We start from the raw sequence: 18,789 nt of genomic DNA on the forward strand, positions 1-18,789 counted from the left end.
ACTCATTTCCGGACACTCATTTTGTCCAGAATTTGTCCGGAAATTGACCTGAAATATTTTTTCATAAAATTTGGCACAAAAAGATGATCAACAGGTGACCATCATTATAATTGTTTTTAACTTAAAGTTTTATATCATAGATATATAGTATTTTTGCCTGCTCAGCAAATTTAATTAGTATGACAAAGAAGGTTATGAATGCCAGTCTTGTGCTTTTTGCAGTTTTTTACAAAATTAATTTATCCTTTTTTGGAAGTAGCATCCAGAATTTGTCCAGAATTTTTTCATGTCCGGAATTTGTCCAGTTCAAATTATCTGAATTTTTACTATATCCAGAATTTGTCCAGGTTTATCTGTCCGGAATTTGTCCAAAATTTTATACTGGACAAATTCTGGATATATTCTGGACAAAGTCCGGATATGTCAAAATTTTAGGTATCGAATTTGTAGCAAAAAATAGACATTTTCTGGACAATTTCTGGACATGCCAGATTTATTCTGGACATTTTCCGGACATTTTCGTAGACATTTTCCGGACATTTATTTTTTATAGGGAATGTATTATTGCTACCAACTTACTTTCGCAACACTGGACAAAATAGGTTAATATTAACAGGTTCCCAATATTCCAATTCCTCTAAAGTTTTCGTAAGAATTCGAAACTCTTTAACTACTTCAGGTTTTCGCCATGTATTTTCATCCAAAATTTCTATATATCCGGCCTTTTCTTCATCAACTACAGGTGTTAAAGAACTTTGGTTTCTTGCAGTTATAACTCTTTGACTAATTAAGTATTCAGCATACTTTAAAAGATTATTTGCATAAAGCAGTAAAGGTTCTTTTAGCCAAGCAAATTTGGGTTTTTCCATCCATGGTAATTCAATGTAATTCATCAAAATCTTATAATGACGTTGTAATTCTTCTGAATCAAATGATCTTCTTGAACTTTTGTATTTTTCAGGATGTGCTCGATCAAAAAAATTGGTAAATAAAGCTGGGATTTTAAATCTCTCATTGAATGTTTTATAAGAGCAAATATCAACGCACCAAATAGATTTTGCCAAATCAGTAACAAATTTTTTTCCAATATTATTTGCATTATCCTTTCCTATCCAACCCCCTCCATTACTTCTAATCAATTCATTTAAATCTATGCGTAATTGTTCCCAAGAATTTTTTGCCGGTAATTTAAATTCTGGAAGATAATTATGCATTGATGCAGATCTCATTAATTCGAATGCATTGATTGTATTCATAGATGGTATTTCATTAGAATCATTTAGTAATTTAAATGTTACATATTTTCCGCACTGATTTACAGTCTCCCACGCATTGCATTCCAATCCTATTTTTTCTGTTTCACCTATTTTCGTATGACTAAAATATGCTACACAATTTTTCTCCCATAGTTCCGGATTTAATTTGTCAACAACTACATCTTTAAAAAATTCTTGTATGTTCATATCTTTATTAACGGGAAGTCCTTCCCACTCAAATACTGTTTTAGAATTAAACACGACATGTACAATTATTATCGGCATATTTTTTTATGAAAAAGAGATCTACAGATCGATAAAGGTCGATTTATCAAGTTTAATTTATTTATATATTACAAAGTTACACAAAATATAATAAACATTACATATAAAAAATTTTTACATGTATAAAAAAAAAAACCGGCCGGCCGGGTCAATTTTAAAATTTTATGTCACAAGAATCTAATTTTTTTTTTTGCCCGGCCTTATTACTATGCCGCGTGAGAATTTTTTAAAAATTGAAAAAAAATTTCGCATATAAAATTTTTGAAAAAAAAAATTAAAAGCCGGGTTGCCGGGTTATTGATGAAATTTTTATATTATGAAAACCATAAAATCAAGTTTGTATGGCCTTATATATTATTATTTACGTAATTTAATGACTAAACATTGTATGTGATCATACTAAACTCAGTTCAAAAATAATTAAATTCACAAAATTCACATAATAATTTTGGTTAAAATGTTTATGAAAAAAACTATCACTGAATCTGGATAAATTTACGACTATACTTGTCGGCGATAGAATTTCTTATTAATAGTTTTATAAACTAAAATACGGTTCTAAATTGTTGAGCTTTATTGTAATAATATTGTACTGTATATATATATATACCGTAATTTACTTTATTTATAGTTGTGCATCGAACAAACTATCACATGGTGGTGTACGCGATATGATTTAGTAATAATGCTTAACAATTTTTTCATGACGTTTTTAAATGGAATAAATGTTGACCACATTCTTTAGGAATCGATTTCTTTTTCTATACCTTCGTCTTGTTCATATTGTGCAAGAATTTTTTTTGCATCGTCATTTCCACCTTCAGCTGATTCTTTAAGTAACATAAAGGCCTTTTCTTTATCAATATCAACTATAATCCCATGAAGAAAATAATACCCCAGTTTATATTTCCCGTTTACACATCCTTTATCAGCCGCTTGTTTATAATAATCAAATGCTCTAATGAGATTTTTATTAACACCTTTACCTATTTCATAAATATTTCCTAGTTCATATAATACAAAATTATTATCATTTTCTGCGGATTTTTTATGAAAATAATTAACTAGATTTAAATCACTTATTATATTTTCTTCATTATCATAAATTGATTTAAGAAATTCTATATTTTCTTTTTCAGTTATCTTATCATATAATTCAAATCCTTTTTCTTTATCAATTTTAGTTCCAATTCCTTTTATATAACAATATCCAAGACTAAGTTTCGCGTTTAAATATCCTTTTTCAGCTGATTTTTTATATAATTCAAATGCCTTAGTTTCATTTTTATTTACACTTATTCCTAATTCATAACATATACCTAAATTATCATATGCAAATTCAACTCCATTTTCTGTTGCTTTTTGTAACCAATAAACTGCCTTTTCCAAATCTTTTTCAGCTTCATTACCCCATAAATATAAGATTCCAAGATTATTTTGTACATTAATACTTCCCTTATCAGCTGCAATTTTGTATAACTCAAAAGCTTTTGCTTTATTAATATCAGTTCCAATTCCTTTAATATAACAATAACCAAGTTGATATTGAGCATTTAAATATCCTTGATCAGCTGATTTATTATAATATTCAAAGGCTTTGATTTTATCTTTTACAGTACCTTTACCATTTTCATATAAATTTCCAAGATTACTTTGTGCAATACATGATCCTTTATCTGCAGCAATTTTATATAATTCAAACGCCTTAAAATTGTCAACTTCAGTACCAATTCCTGTTTCATAACAATAACCAAGTTGACATTGAGCATTTAAAAATCCTTTATCAGCTGATTTTTTATATAATGTAAAAGCTTTAACTTCATCTTTTTCAGTTACTTTACCATTTACATATAAATTTGCAAGATTATATTGGCCAACACGAGAATCTTTTTCAGCAGCAATAGTGTACAATTCAAATGCTTTTGCATGATTAACTTCAGTTCCAATTCCTAAAGAATAACAATATCCAAGTTCAAGTTGTGCATTTAAATAATCTTTATCAGCAGATTTTTTATAATATTCAAATGCTTTAATTTCATCTTTATCTACACCCACTCCTGATTTATAACAATTTCCTAAACTATATTCTGCTACTTCATATCCACTTTCTGCTGCTTTATTATACCAGTAAATAGTTTGTTCTAAATCTTTTTCTATTCCTTTACCATTTTTATATAAAATTCCAAGATTATATTGTGCAATAGTATGATTTTTTTTAGCCGCAATTTTATAAATTTCAAATGCTTTTGTTTTATTAGTCTCAGTACCAATTCCACTATCATAACAATATCCAAGTTCAAATTGAGCATTTAAATAACCTTGATCTGCTGATTTTTTATAATATTCAAATGCTTTAATTTCTTTGCAGAAACTATAAAATTTTTTCCGATGTCAATATGATATTGATAAGGCATCGTTAAAACACCAATATTATAATGGTTCATATTCCTATATTGATGCGCCACGAGACAGTTACCATTAAGTAACGGTAAAATAACTGCACATCATCAGTTATCGTTACAATGTTATCACTATATTATTATACGAATCTTCAAGACATCAAATTAAAGTCGAAAAGATTTATTATAATGTATTTATCAGTATCGTATAAATATTAGAACAATTACGTAACGATATATTAACGACATCATTGCATGTTACAACGCATTATTTAATATATATCTGATATATTTTCAATGCACATTTAGATTTTATTATATCAAATTGCTAATTAATTCGGGATGTCCTCATTGCACTATCTCCTCCCCTATTTCCTTGTTCTCTATTTCTTCGTCTATTCCTGCTTTTTGTTTTTTTCGCATTATATATATATATTAGTATAATTAAATATATCAGGCGGTTCCTAGAATATTCGTAATTGTCCCTTTGTACTGAAATTATTTCTTTGATTTTATTTCCGAAATATGAACCTATTAATTAAAATTAAAAATTAAAAATCTTTTAATTAAAAATACTAGATGCTTCGCAAGAGGTGACTTCAGGTACCTTAACGATTAAAGCTCTACTTTCAAAGATGTATAACCTGGGAAGAGTTCACGTACAATAATCCCCAGATAAGAGCTGAAGTTCTAAAAAAGAGAATATGAAAGTCAGTAAAGAAGCGATAGAGAAAAAAAGCAAAAGAACAAGTGAATATAACGTTCATTCCCATTTGGTATTTGGAAAGTTTAACTGTCATCGTTTGAATTTCTATTTTAATTTACCTTGGCTGTCTCTTTTCTCAGGTTTTCACATTGCTTTTAAATTTTATTATGGGAGTTCATACTCAATATAGCGAGAATCTTTGTAATCAATTTTTGCATCCCGTTTAAACCTTACTATCTAAAGTTACTCAAGTAGTTTTAAGTTGGAAGTACTAGTAATGCCTAAAAAAAATTAATAAATAGAAAAATATTAATAGACGTTCATAATTAACAAAAATAACAAATAACAAAGTTTTAACTTACCGTTTTTATTTTTCTCTATAAGTTTGAAACCTATAAAAAGAGAAAAAAAAATAAAAGTTAATAAACTTTTTGTCAAATAATTCAAAACTTCCCTCTCTTACTGATATTAGTAACATTAATATCCAAATATCCTGATCCAAATAATCTCCAGATTCTGAGTTGTAAAGGTTTTGGAAGTAATAATATTGTATTAATTTTGTGCGTTCAGCCCTGATTTCGTATATGGTTCCAAAGCTTCAGTAACCATCATGAGGCCAAGATCAGAAGAAGCCGTCTAAAAAAAGAAATAAAATGAAATGACAAGATAGTGAAAATTTTATTCATTTTGATTAAACAAATAACAAAGAAAAAAATAGCCTACCTAAGTCCAACGCATACAGGCTCAAAGAACAAATCACTAAAAAAAAGGAAAAAATGAAACGTCAGAAAATATTTCGTTATGAGAATTGAATTTAAAAAAAAAAAAGATTGATTTCTTACCAAAATCTATGCGTCCAAAGACTGTAAGAACGGACGCCTAAAAAAAGAAAAAGAAAACAAAACATTAGTGACCATTTGTTGGTTCATCAAAATAAGTTAAAAAAACTCAAATACCCAAAAACTTAACCATCTACAAGAAAAAAAGAAAGAAAGCCCGTTAGAAACTGTTTGTCAAATAAAAAAAAAAGAAAAAAAAAATTTACCGAAAATTTACAGTTTAAAGAAATCCAAAAGGCCCATCTAAAAAAAGAAAGAAAATGAAATGTTAGTAAATCTTCGTTAAAATAAATTAAATGAAGAACGCGTTAACCTAAAGAACAGTTTCATTAATTATTAATTTTTTTAACCCATTCCTCACCAAAATTCCACGCGTCCCTTAGCAGTCTAAAGTGAAAGCGTTCGAAAACTGAAATGAAGGAAAACCTATAAAAAAACCTAGAAAAAAATAAAAAGAAATGTACTCTTCTATTTGTAACTTCAAACTGAAGTCCAAGGTGTTCTTAAAAAAGAAAAAAGAATGTTAATATAAATATTCTCAATTAAATAAATAATAATAAAATAAGAAAATCACCTTTTTATTGTACTTGCGATTTTAAAGTTTATGAAGTACGTTCAAAGAGAATAAAAAATTCAAAATAGATTTTATAAATTTTTTTGCATGGATCTGGGATTTATTGAGTAAAATGTGTAACGAAAGGAACCAATTATGAACTGACTTATCTTTCAAGCGGGTGGAGTGGTGGACATTTTGTGTTACCCTTGACAAAACATAAATACTAGTCCTTCATTCCGGACTGCACTTACATCTTACCAAAATCTAAGAAATCCAAAGAGCTGCCCAAAAAAAATGTGGAATATTAATAAAGTTCGTTAAAAGAAGGATAAAAAATAAAAATTTTACACTTACCAAAATCTCGCGTCCAGAGAGATCCGAAAAATGGTAAAAAAATAAAAAGAGGAAACAATAAAGCCAATATTCTTTCAAAAAATAAAAAAGATAAAAAAATAAAGGGAAGTTTCGATAGTTCAATCAAAACTATTCAAAAAACTAAAAAAAAAAGTTTCGAAATCTCAAAAAGTTAAAAAAAAATAAGTATAATAGATAATAAAAAGGAAGTTTAACAACGGTTATTATTAAGTGATGCACGTGATCGATTATCTTAACATCAGATTATACGGCGTTAGTATAGACTGTTAGAGTGTTAGACTTATTAATAAATAGATGTGATTTATATCACATGCGTCAATTGTCATTGTGATTGGTAAAATCGTCTTTTTAAAAGTATTGATTAAACTGTTGAAACTTTTTATTTTTTTTTTTTAATCTTCTTTTAAAAGTTTCGATCAAGCTATCGAAACTTCTTTTTCTTAATTCTTTTTTTAAAAGTTTTGATCAAACTGTCCGAAACTATCAAAACTTTTTTTAATTTTTTTTTTAAAACTTTTTTTTAAATTTTAATTAATTAATCTTTTTTTTTTTAATCATTTTTTTTAAAAGTAACTATCGAAACTTTTTTTTTAAAAGTCTCGATCAAACTATTTAATTAATTATTTATTTTTATTTTATTTTCAATCTGCCAAACTTTATCAATTGTTTTTTAAGTTTAATCGAACTGTCAAACTTTTTTAACTTTTTTTGAAAAGTTTTGAGTTTTTTTTTAGTTTGAAATTTTGAAACTTTCTTTTTTTTTAGATTTGGACGGATCAGGAATCGAAAAAGACAAGATTCGTCAAGAAATTTTGTTGATTTTTTTTTAACCTTTTATTGACGTTCCTCTATTTTCTTTTTGCAAGATTCAGGTCCGGAAGTTTCATATGTATCTACAATTTTTTTTGAACTTCAGAAGTATTCTTACTAACTATTTGGTTCTTTCTTTTTTAGGTAATTAGTTTTTTAGGTCTTTGAGTTTGGATGTGTAGAATTTCACAATATTTATTGTCTTATTTTATTAACATTTCTTATTTCTCTCTTTTTCAGATAGATTGCAGGTATTTTGTTGCATGGGAATTTAATACTAAGTGTTCACAAAATATTTACTAATGTTTCATTTTACTCTTTAGATTATGAATTTAGTTGGATTATTTCTTTTTTGAGCAGCTAACTATTCGGGTCTCCTTGTACGTACTGGTTTTCATATTTTGATAAGTATTTTTTTCCTTTATTTATTTATATTAATGAACAATTACTTACACTTCATTCTTTTTTTCTTAGACGGCTTCTTCCAGTTTCTCTAGTATGCAAGATTTTGGAGAGCTTTTGTTTTCTTTTAAATTGAAAAAAGACGAAAGACTGTAAAGGAGAAATGAATGCTTATGGGGATAAGTAACTGACAAAGAAAGAAAAAAAATAATATAGGATTAGGGTTAGGGTTAGAGGGGTAAGGCCGTAGGGGTCATTGGTTCCCACTTTGTTATAGTTGTGTCACCAGGGGCGCTTTGTCAACGGAAATTCAGTACGTTGATCGCTTAAAAATCCGCGGCTATCCAATTATAACAAGAGGAACATTAGATAATCATGCATATATATTTTTACATATTGAAATAATATTATTAATTACAAATGGAAAAGATTTTTAATTAGATTGTAATTTAAATTGTTAATTGTTATATTTGAGTTATTTGTGGTTTTACGAAAATTTTATGTTGTTAGCAAAGTAATTTATAATGTTTTTAAAATACTGTGAAAATACCTATAATACGCTTTTCTATGTATATTTTCAATGAATTAACAATATTATAAAAAGAATTGTTCCGATGCGGTCAAAATACTGTGCAAATCTCATTGTAATACTGGATTAACATCGGAACAATTCATTAATAAAAAAGGATCGTCACATTACCCTAAATATATCTTGCATATATCTTAGTAATGACGTAATGATACCTCGCAAAAATTCAAGGTTTCTGCAAAGTTCATCTTTTTCTACACCTTTTCCATATTTATAACAACCAGCTAAATTATATACTGCCACTTCATTTCCATCCTCTGCTGCTTTTTTATACCGTTTAAAAGCTTCCTCCAAATTCTTTTCAACTTCTTGTGACTCTTTATCACTGTTTGTAACCTTAGTAATATCTAATGTAGATTTTTGTTTTGACATAGATATACGAGGTAATGATTCCTTAATGTCATTTTCCAAAAAATGATTTAATAATTCTTTATATAATTCCTTTGATAAAATTTTTTTATAAGGCAATACCTTTTTTGAAAATTCTATTGAATTTAAATTATGAAATCTAATAAAAGGAATACATTGTTGTAGGGTGTTTTTTAAAGTATTGAAATCATCCTTTGAAAAATTTGTGGGATCAGAAGGAAGTCCTGGATTTTGAGCGAGTCCCCATTTAATTACATATTCCCATACTTGAATTTCTTTCATTTTAAGATTATCATTTTGGATAAGCGTGATTAGAAGTCTTTCTGGAATTGTAGAAAAATTTGGAGAATTAAATCTCTTGTCTGGTTCTTTAGAAATTAAATCAGTACAATATTTTTGAAGTTCTAAGAAAGAATCGTTTTCAAAACTTGTCTGATATATTAATTCAAAATTTTGTTCCAACCAGTTTGTTCTGTTTTTAATTAAAAAAGATTCTATATAAGGAATTAACTCTTGAAGGTTAAGTTCGCTAGCAATAACCAAGATTTTAATGATATCTGAAATATCATATTCTTCCAAAGAAAGTTTTCCTCCATAAATATATCTGAAAAAGAATTAGTTGTTTGTAATTAAAAATATATATATTACACAAGTTAACGCAAAAAGAATAAAATGTAAAACTCTTGTACCTTAATAATACATGAAAAAATTCAGGTGAAATATTTGGTAATTTAATATTTGTCAAAATTCCATCATTTTTCTTTTTATTAGTTGATAAAATTCTACGCAAATAAGGAGAACGATAATTTAGAATAACTATATGGGCACGAAATACTTTAATATAAGGGTCACTGCCAACTTCAATTGTAATATCATAAAATTCTTCATCATTTAAAATTTCAAGTAAATTTTGTGATAATTTCGGTAAAAATTTATTATCAGCCATTATAATCTTGAAAGGAAAGAAAGGAAAGGGTGAGAAAAAATTCAAACTTCCAAGCTTTTTTTTTGGACAAAGTTGATCGGTTAAATTACTTCCGTATAGTAACTTAATGTGCTACGTTCCACAAACTAACTTATAAAGCATTAAATCGCAAATTTATTTCCACTTACGCAATTAATTGTTGATTTTCATGTGATGGGTAAAAATTTTGTGCAACCATTGCGGGGCTATGATTTATAATTAAAATAAATACGTTTTGAATCTCGCGTTCTCAATTTTCAAAATGTCAAAAGGAAAATTTACCCTGGAAAACTTGTTGCTATTGGTAACCTGGTGGCAGAACCTCATCATGGTCTTTTTTCACAAGATTGGTGGTTATTATTCTGACTCCCAAATTCAAGATTCAATACCTACCTGGATACAATTTTTTTTTGAAACGGATAACTCCATAACAGCATTATGGTTATCCGGTTTAAAGCTCTAAAATTTAGGCTTTATTAAAATCTCATTATACAACGTATCTTCGTTTACCATGGTAGAATTCTTGTAATAAATGCATGATTTGTCACCATTCATTTAATCAAGGGCATAATATTGTATTTATTAAATAATATTTTAATTAATTGATGAATATTATTTTTCCATCTTAAAAAATAATTAACAAATAACCATCTAAGTTATTATTTGATAATTCAATTAATGTTTCAAATTTATAATTTAACTTATTTTTAGAATATATAAAAGAATATGAGCTCAATCTAAATGATATTCGAAGGTTTTATAATTTTATTATTATAATTATAATTATAGGCCAAGTAAAAGTCTTATTATTGAAAATTCACAAATTCAAACACTCAGCAAGTAATTTATACTGGGGTCAAAAATCCAAAAATTAAATGGCGTCATCAATCAATTATGATTATTAATCAAGCAAATTAAAGTTTTATGAATTACTAGTTTACATAGACAAACCTATTATGTTTACTTAGTTTAGTTTATAAAGAAGATAGAAGTTAAAACCTTTATGAAAGTGTTCACCACTTCGCTCATCATTTTATTTTTACTTCAGGTAAAAAAAATACGTGTATTACTTGTGAGTAGAATTGTACGATATAATGTACATTATATTGATCTTTGAATTAAAAAGGTTAAGACAATGCAATGTTGCAAAATTTTTACAGTTTATATAAATTCGATCTTGTCATTAAAGTAATTTCATCTAATTCAAATTGAAAAAAATGGTACATAATTATTTCAAGAATTTTCGACTAAAATGATACAAATCAATAGACAACACTCTAGATCAATTGATAAGTTCTATATATTTTCGTGTTTTCTGTTATAAATCGATTTCATTATCATCACGGCTCCGTCGTGATGATAAATAATATCTAGTACTGCTTACGTATTTTGTTGAATAAAGTATCCAAAATTATAATTTAATATATTAAGTGAAACAAAATGATAAAAAATGATTCATTCTATGCAAATAATATTTTAAATAAGATATCTAAAAGGTGATCAATATTGATATTCAATATTGATATTAATAGTTTATTTGCGTACAATATCGAATATCGATAGTTAATTTGAGCATGATCTACTTTATTTAAACTTTTCCTATAAAAATTTCATTTACACCATATTTTTACTCCACTTTATTATATCAATCATATATTATTGCCATGCCTAATAAAATATCGGTCTATGAAAATCTGCATGATCTTATTGGGCTGAACAATAATGGAATATAAAATAATATAAAATTCTTTAAATAAAGATGCATCGGATATAAATAATTTCATTAGTTATATTACGACAATTACATTTTATAATTAATAATATTATTAATAAAGCTATGATTTCACAAAAATTTAAATATCAATTATAATTATTTAACTTTTTTGCAAAAGATTATTATCAATTCCGAGATTTTATTGTTTGAAAAAAACGTACAAATCATATTTGCTATTGATAAACTGTAACTACTGGAACTTCTATAAATTTATACAGTTTCCTTAAATAAGATAAGAAAATATTTGTAATATATACCTTAAACCAAAAAAAAAACCAGAAATATAAATATACCATGATGTAAATATTGTACGGTGGTATTTATATTGGTTAATACCACTTCGTGACGTTAGTTAACAAATATAAATACAACATCGTACAATATTCATTACCTACAGTACACAACCTGTGATAATAATCTTGCTAAAAGGTTAATATCGAATTCAACTTCCTCTATATTTAAATTAAAGAAATTAGGTTTATAATATGATAAATTAAAAGTTACAATTTATATATAAAAAGTATATTTACATACCATTATTAAGCTTCGTATCGATATCTAATTTCTCTTTTAATATAGTCTAAAGGATATATACAAGATTTATTAAGTCAAATTATGAAATTGATACGCTGTTGAAAGTTAATTACCTCCTTCATCTTCATATAACTTTTTTCTTTTAATACTTTGACCTATATATAATTTTCAATTAAAAGCATTAGATTTATTAAATTTATTTGCAATTGACAAATACTATCATACCGTCATCATTATTATCATTATGACTTTCAATTAAACCATCCTCAAATCTTTTGACTTTTTCTAAATTAGTAGGTTGACTTCTTAAATCCCTTAAAAACATTGCAGTATTAATCATGGCACTTAAAGGTCTGCTTTTATAAATAGCACCTGGATAATTTAATGCTATAGGTCCAATATCTGATGATCTTATAATTCTAGTTTGTATTCCATTTTTATGATTATGAATTCGAATACTTCCAACTCTTTTATGTATATCATCAGCTGTCGGTCTTTTATTTGGATCAGTATACCAGCATTCTTTCATTAACTCAATATAACCTTCGGGTGCATTTGTGACAATTGGTGGTCGTAAACCATCACAAATATCAATGATAAGCTTTGTATCATGATTTCGATCCCAAAAAGGTCTTCTACATGTCATTAACTCCCACATAATCATTCCGAAACTATATATATCTGAAGATTTATCATATTTTTGTCTTTGAAAAATTTCTGGTGCCATATAAGGAATAATACCATAACTTTCATTATCATTTCCAGATTCAAATGCAGATTTATTTATACCAAGATCTCCTATTGTTGTAATATTAACAAATTGCCCATCATTTTCTCTATTGAAAAGGATATTTCCGCTATGAAAATCCCTGTGGATAATATTTAACTTATGTATTTGAGCAAGTCCATATGCTATACCACCTAATCTTTCTAACTTTGTTTCCCAGCTAATATTATAAAAATCTTTAGTGATATAATGTATCAAATCACCTGAATCATAATATGGCATAATAATCATGATATCTTGAGAATTAGGGTCTCGAGTAATTCCAAAATAATTGCCAACATAATTATAATGATTGCATCTATATTTTGAGGATGATTCATAAAATATCTTGATCTAAAATGAAGAAAGCATATTAATTTATTATCTTATAAATGGTAAGATACTAAAAGTGCCGCCCGTTATAATAATACTCTTTGGGTCATTAGTAAATTTTTCTAATTGTCGTTATAATGAGATTTATTATGTTTTTATATAATGGCATCAAAGGAATTAAAAATAAAATGATGTTATAACGGGTAGCACTGCTTGTATGTAGTATGTACTGTACCTCATTCAACTCCCCAGATGTGATGTTTCTAGAATCATTAATTTTTTTTAAGACAACTGTATAATTTGGGACACGATAATCTCCTCTTTTACGTTTATAATTAGTAACTGGGCCGTCAATCCAAGTAGCTTTATAAATTGTACTAAAACCTCCTTCAGCAATAAATTCTATTTTAATGAATTGTTCAAAAGGAACAAATTCCAACTTCCCATTTTTAGTAATAACATTAATTTGTGTATAATTGATAAAGTCATCAATAAATTTGTTTCCACTTGGACCATGATTGTATACCATCCTTATTTTGTTACAAACAAGGCACACCTGATGACTATCCAAAACTTTTCTCCTTTTATTACATTCGACACAATTCTTTATTACGAAATTTGGTTCAACAGTTTGTGCTGGTTGAACTAAAGACATACTGTTTGATAATAAAAATTCAATTTTATGTTTATAATTTGTTGACTGATTCATTCTTTCTTTTTTAAAAAAAAAGGATTATGTACTTAAAGTCAAGGAATACTGTTGTATAACAATAATATATACGTTTTTATATTAAATTGTTAAAAAGGGAATTTTTTTTTCGAATTATATAAACAATTTCTAAAGACTTTAATAAGCATACAACTTTCCAAAAATGTTTGTTGGAATTCTATATATAATATGCAAAGAATTCCATAGTCCTACGTGATACTGCATATCTGCATATCATCAGCTGATTATAAGATTGGATTAGTCTGATCTATGGACGATCACGGTTCGAACTGAACTGAAACGGTCCGGTTCAGTTCAATCCATAACTGAACTATGGTTCAAGTTAATATAAAAAAAAAATATAAAAATTGTGAATTTGTGATCTACCGACCCGGCCGGGATATGAAATCCGAATTTATAACTTTGTGTCGTCTTAATAAATATTATAAGTTTAAGTTTATTATTTTTATATTAATTCAGATAAATTTTCACTGTTTCTTTTCATTTATATTTAACTTTTAAAAAATACTATTAAATTTATGTTAAGTGGTTAAACTGGAAATAGTTTAGTTCAGTTCTGAACTGAACCTTTGTAAGATAATAAAATAGTTTATATTTTATAATATCATGTGATAACTGCATGTTTTACAGAAATCAATATCATAAATTGAGACAGACATTACTTTAAAGAAAATTTCTCATTCTAATAAAATGAAAAAAAAAAAAGATTAGCAATTTTATTTATTTATTTTATTAAATATTTTACAATTGATTTTCCACGCCAAAAATTTAATATCATTTCATTTAACCTAAAACTGTTAACATATGAAAATTATTGATCGGATAGATAAATTTTATTGATTAAAAATTTTTGAATTTTAAAATAAAAAATCCGGGCGGACGGGTCAAAAAAGGCAAATTGTGATATAAAAACCGAATTTATAACTTTACGTCGCTTTATTTTGTGTTTTAATTGTGATGATTGTAATGTATTTATCAAGCGAATAATTTATGATTTATATATAATTTAAATTATTTAATTAGATAATTTGAAGCAACAAACCAAATAAATTCGTTCAATCAATTAAAATGATTTAATTCAGTTCAGTTTGGTTCAAACCGAGTTGAGTTGATCGAACCTGAACTGTATTTACCTGGTTCGGTTCAAGGTGTGAACGAACTAAACCATGAACTAAGTGACTCAGTTTGAACCACTGGTTAACTGAACTGGGACCATCCCTAGTTTGGGAATTTCACGCTGTGCCTAGTATTTGATGCAGAGATTTGTAGAAGCGAATCAACTATTTGAAAAATACTTTCTAAAAAAAAATAAAGTCAATTTGTATTGTAATTTTTAAATATTGGATAAACATTAATTAAAATGATCGTCAAAAAAATCTCCAAAAATAAAAACTTATGTAAAGTATCATCAAAATTTATTAATATAGTTGATGGTACACCTCATGGTTACATCGTCATATTTTTTAGAAAGATTCTGTAATGTAAAGTTAGTATTAGCCATAATATTTATTTGACAGTTTAATTAAATCATTATTAATATATGAATTCGGGTCTGGTACCAAATCCCGAATGTCAAAATTTAGAACCGACCAACATTATGCTTAATGCTGGTCGATTTTTCGGGATTTCGTACCATCCGGGATTTTGACATTCGGATTTTGTACGAATCCCATGAATTCTTAAATAAATGCGATTAAATAGTCCATTTTATGGAAAAAAAAATAATACTTAACAGATCATTTAAAAATAATATAATTATAAAGTCTTTTTTAAACCCACTCTTATTGATGCCTTTATTAAAATATAATTGTTAAAAAATGTTCTTTTACGAATTTCACATAAAATTTCTAGAAGTTTTTAATGGAAATTTTAATTTTCTATAAAATCTTGATGCATCAAATATAATAAAAGAACTTTATATATTGTTATGCATGAAATGCATGAAATCGAATGATCACTATATTTATTTTGTTCGAAAAAATTATTGGAAAAGGATTCTAGTCCCACCGGACGATGAAGTAATATGGCGCAGTTTTAATCGTCATTCGTTGGTCATTTGACGCAAAATTCTAAGCCCAATTTTTTCTCACATACGAAACTTTTATAATAAAACGTTTTTAATTTTTTTTTTGTGTGTTCGGTTTTCAATATTTTGCACATGTTCAACATAAAATCGGTTCGTCGGTTCTAATTCGGTTCCACATCGGCTCCAATTCGGAACGGTTTTATGGCTAAAAGTAGGTTTAAACCCAGGAGATCCAGAATAAATTTAGGCTCGGTTCTAGAATCGAGTCGATTCATTTTAAACCGATTCTATCCCTATTTATAACGCGTATCATACAGTGAGAAACACTGATAGTCAATAGAATTAACTGATTAAATTCGAACGAAAAAGTATAATTTTAAAATTTAATACCTACGTATTCCTGTGATTCAATTTAAATGATTCTAAAAGACTTAATAAAGCTTGTCCTAATACTTCAAATTATCTTAGCGTGACTATACGTAATACGTAGTTATGACCATTTAAAAATTTTAAATATATATAATACTATTAAAGTATAAATTATGTGAAATGTTTAGTTTATTCAATAAACTTAAACCTATTAAAATATAAATAAAAAATTTGTTAACTTAACATTTGTTTAGCTCTATAATTTAAGTAAAAAGTAAAACTTTTGTTTGAACTGGCAGAAATTCAATAATCGTCAAAAATTTTCATTAATACATTTTTACGATACATTTTTATAAGTTTTATTTTCTAGTTAAATAGTTTTTATAAAAATAAAAGATTTTGATAATTTAGATATTAATATCAAATTCAATTTCTTCGGTAATATATTCTAAATTTAAGTTAAAGAAATTAGGTTTATTAATATAAACTAAAAGTTAACATTCATATATAAAAAGTATATTTGCATACCATTATTAAAATTCGTATCAATATCTAATTCGTTTTCTTTTGTAATGTAATCTAAAAAATATAATTATGATATTATTATGAAATCAGAATTATGAAAAATAATATATTGTTGAAATAAAGTAATTACCTTTATTTTCATATAACTTTTTACGTTTAGTATTTTGACCTAAATGTATTTTTTAAAAAAAAAAATTAATAAATATTGATTTTCAATTTAATTTTTTTTTCAATTGTCAAATATCATACCATCATTATTAATATCTTCGACTAAATCATCCTCAAACCTTCTTTTGACTTTTTCTAAATTAATAGATTGACTTCTTGAACACCATAAAGACATTGCAGAATTAATCATGCCACTTATAGGCCTACTCTTATAAATAGCACCTGGATTATTTATTATTACAGGTCCAATATTTGACGATTTTATTACTTCAGTTGGATTATTATTTCTGCGATTTTCAATTTCCTTTATACTAATTTCATCAATTCTTTCTCTTATAATAGTAGCTGTTGGTCTTTTATCTGGAACAGAATGCCAACATTCTTTCATTAATTCAATATAACCTTCAGGTGCATTTGTTACAATTGGTGGTCGTAAACCATCCCAAATATCAATAATAAGTTCTGTATCATGATTTCGATCCCAAAAAAGTCTTCTACCTGTCATTAACTCCCACATAATCATTCTAAAACTATACTGTATATATCGGAAGGTTTATCATATTTTTGTCTTTGAAAAATCTCTGGAGCCATATAAGGAATAATACCATAATTTTCATTATCATCTCCAGATTCAGTTGCAGATTTACTTATACCAAGATCACCTATTGTTACATTATTAGTAAAACTATCATAATTAGCATACTCATTAAGAAAGATATTTCCACTGTGAAAATCCCTGTGGACAATATTTACATTGTGTATTTGAACAATTCCATTTGCTATATTTCTTAATTTCAATAGCTTTGTTTTCCAGCTAATATTATAAAAATCTTTAGTGATGTAACGTATCAAATCACCTGAATTATAATATGGCATGATAAACATGATATCTTTAGAATTAGGATCTTGAGTAATTCCAAAATATTTGCTAACATAATAACCATTTTTGACTTTAAGTTTTGAAGAAAGATCATAATATATCTTGAGCTAAAGTAAAGAAAACCTATTAGTTTGTTTATCTCATAAATTATAAGATTTATTGGTTATTCAAGAGTATAATTTGTACTGTACCTCGTTAAGCTTCTTGGATGTGATGTTCTTAGAATCATTAATCTTTTTGAGAACAACTTTATAATTAACGATACGAACAATATTTTTATTACTATAACTCTCAATCGGACCATCTTTCCAATTAGCTTTATAAATCTTACTAAAACCTCCTTCAGCGATAAATTCTATATTAATGAATTGTTCATAAGGAACAAATTCCATTTCTCCCTTTTTATTAACAAGATTAATTTGTGTATATCTGACAAAATCATCAATAACTTTATTTCCACTTGGGCCGTACTTATACAACTTCTTTATTCGGTAACAAACATGACATATCTGATGATTTTCATCCAAAGTTTTTTTTCTTTTATTACATTCGATACATTTCCTTTTTTTGTATTTTGAATTAACAGTGATTTGTGTTGGTTGAATCAAAGGTGTATTATTTGATGATATTTTATGTTTGTAATTAATTGGTTGTTCCATGTTTTTTATAAAGGGGAAAATTTAGCTCATTAATTTGAGACGAGGAAAACTGCTGTCTAATATATACTTTTAAATTTAATTTTTTAAAACAAAGGAATTCTTTTTTTGAATTCTATACACAATTCCTAGAAGTTTTTGCAAGAATTCTATAAGACGCACTGCATATATTAATGAGCTACGACAGCTACGACAATATACTTGTTGCCGAAACTTGCCGAAAACATGGCCGAATCCTGAAATTATTCCGAAATTACCGAGCTTCGGCAACATGTATATACGACAATATCTGATTATGCATATGATGAAAAAATGTGACGTTACACAATAATAATAAAAAAAGAGCGGGGTGTGTGTGCCACCTGTGATGAATAAAATTAGTTGTTTCAATGTAATGTTTCAATTGTTTCATGGCTATACTAATTTTCCATGGAGGCAGTCCGGATGATTAAAATCATGTTGATCAATCGGACCCGGT

General features: G+C 26.7%; 5 protein-coding genes across 5 annotated transcripts; all 5 read right to left on the reverse strand.

Annotated features, from left to right (window-relative positions):
- Window positions 1-575: 575 nt before the first annotated feature.
- OCT59_021217 (uncharacterized protein) lies at window positions 576-1,541 on the reverse strand (the record flags this gene model as incomplete). The annotated part of the gene is made up of 1 exon (XM_025324041.2): window positions 576-1,541. One exon carries the CDS (start codon window positions 1,539-1,541, stop codon window positions 576-578), a length of 966 nt encoding a protein of 321 aa, XP_025188355.2.
- Window positions 1,542-2,282: 741 nt separating this feature from the next.
- On the reverse strand, window positions 2,283-3,985 carry OCT59_021218 (uncharacterized protein; the record flags this gene model as incomplete). Its single annotated transcript, XM_066149714.1, has 2 exons — window positions 2,283-3,700; window positions 3,967-3,985. 2 exons carry the CDS (start codon window positions 3,983-3,985, stop codon window positions 2,283-2,285), a joined length of 1,437 nt encoding a protein of 478 aa, XP_065990594.1.
- Window positions 3,986-7,938: 3,953 nt separating this feature from the next.
- Window positions 7,939-9,532, reverse strand: OCT59_021219 (uncharacterized protein; the record flags this gene model as incomplete). Its single annotated transcript, XM_025313062.2, has 3 exons — window positions 7,939-7,968; window positions 8,329-9,190; window positions 9,276-9,532. The coding sequence occupies 3 exons, from the start codon at window positions 9,530-9,532 to the stop codon at window positions 7,939-7,941; spliced, it is 1,149 nt and encodes a 382-aa protein (XP_025188352.2).
- Window positions 9,533-11,711: 2,179 nt separating this feature from the next.
- On the reverse strand, window positions 11,712-13,666 carry OCT59_021220 (uncharacterized protein; the record flags this gene model as incomplete). The annotated part of the gene is made up of 6 exons (XM_066149715.1): window positions 11,712-11,776; window positions 11,859-11,904; window positions 11,972-12,013; window positions 12,084-12,106; window positions 12,600-12,978; window positions 13,193-13,666. 6 exons carry the CDS (start codon window positions 13,664-13,666, stop codon window positions 11,712-11,714), a joined length of 1,029 nt encoding a protein of 342 aa, XP_065990595.1.
- Window positions 13,667-16,489: 2,823 nt separating this feature from the next.
- OCT59_021221 (uncharacterized protein) lies at window positions 16,490-18,314 on the reverse strand (the record flags this gene model as incomplete). Its single annotated transcript, XM_066149716.1, has 6 exons — window positions 16,490-16,530; window positions 16,611-16,661; window positions 16,738-16,776; window positions 16,857-17,135; window positions 17,381-17,762; window positions 17,847-18,314. The coding sequence occupies 6 exons, from the start codon at window positions 18,312-18,314 to the stop codon at window positions 16,490-16,492; spliced, it is 1,260 nt and encodes a 419-aa protein (XP_065990596.1).
- Between the last annotated feature and the right edge of the window lie 475 nt (window positions 18,315-18,789).

Source organism: Rhizophagus irregularis, chromosome 3 (genome assembly GCF_026210795.1).
Source record: "Rhizophagus irregularis chromosome 3, complete sequence".
Taxonomy (NCBI): Eukaryota; Fungi; Glomeromycota; class Glomeromycetes; order Glomerales; family Glomeraceae; genus Rhizophagus; species Rhizophagus irregularis.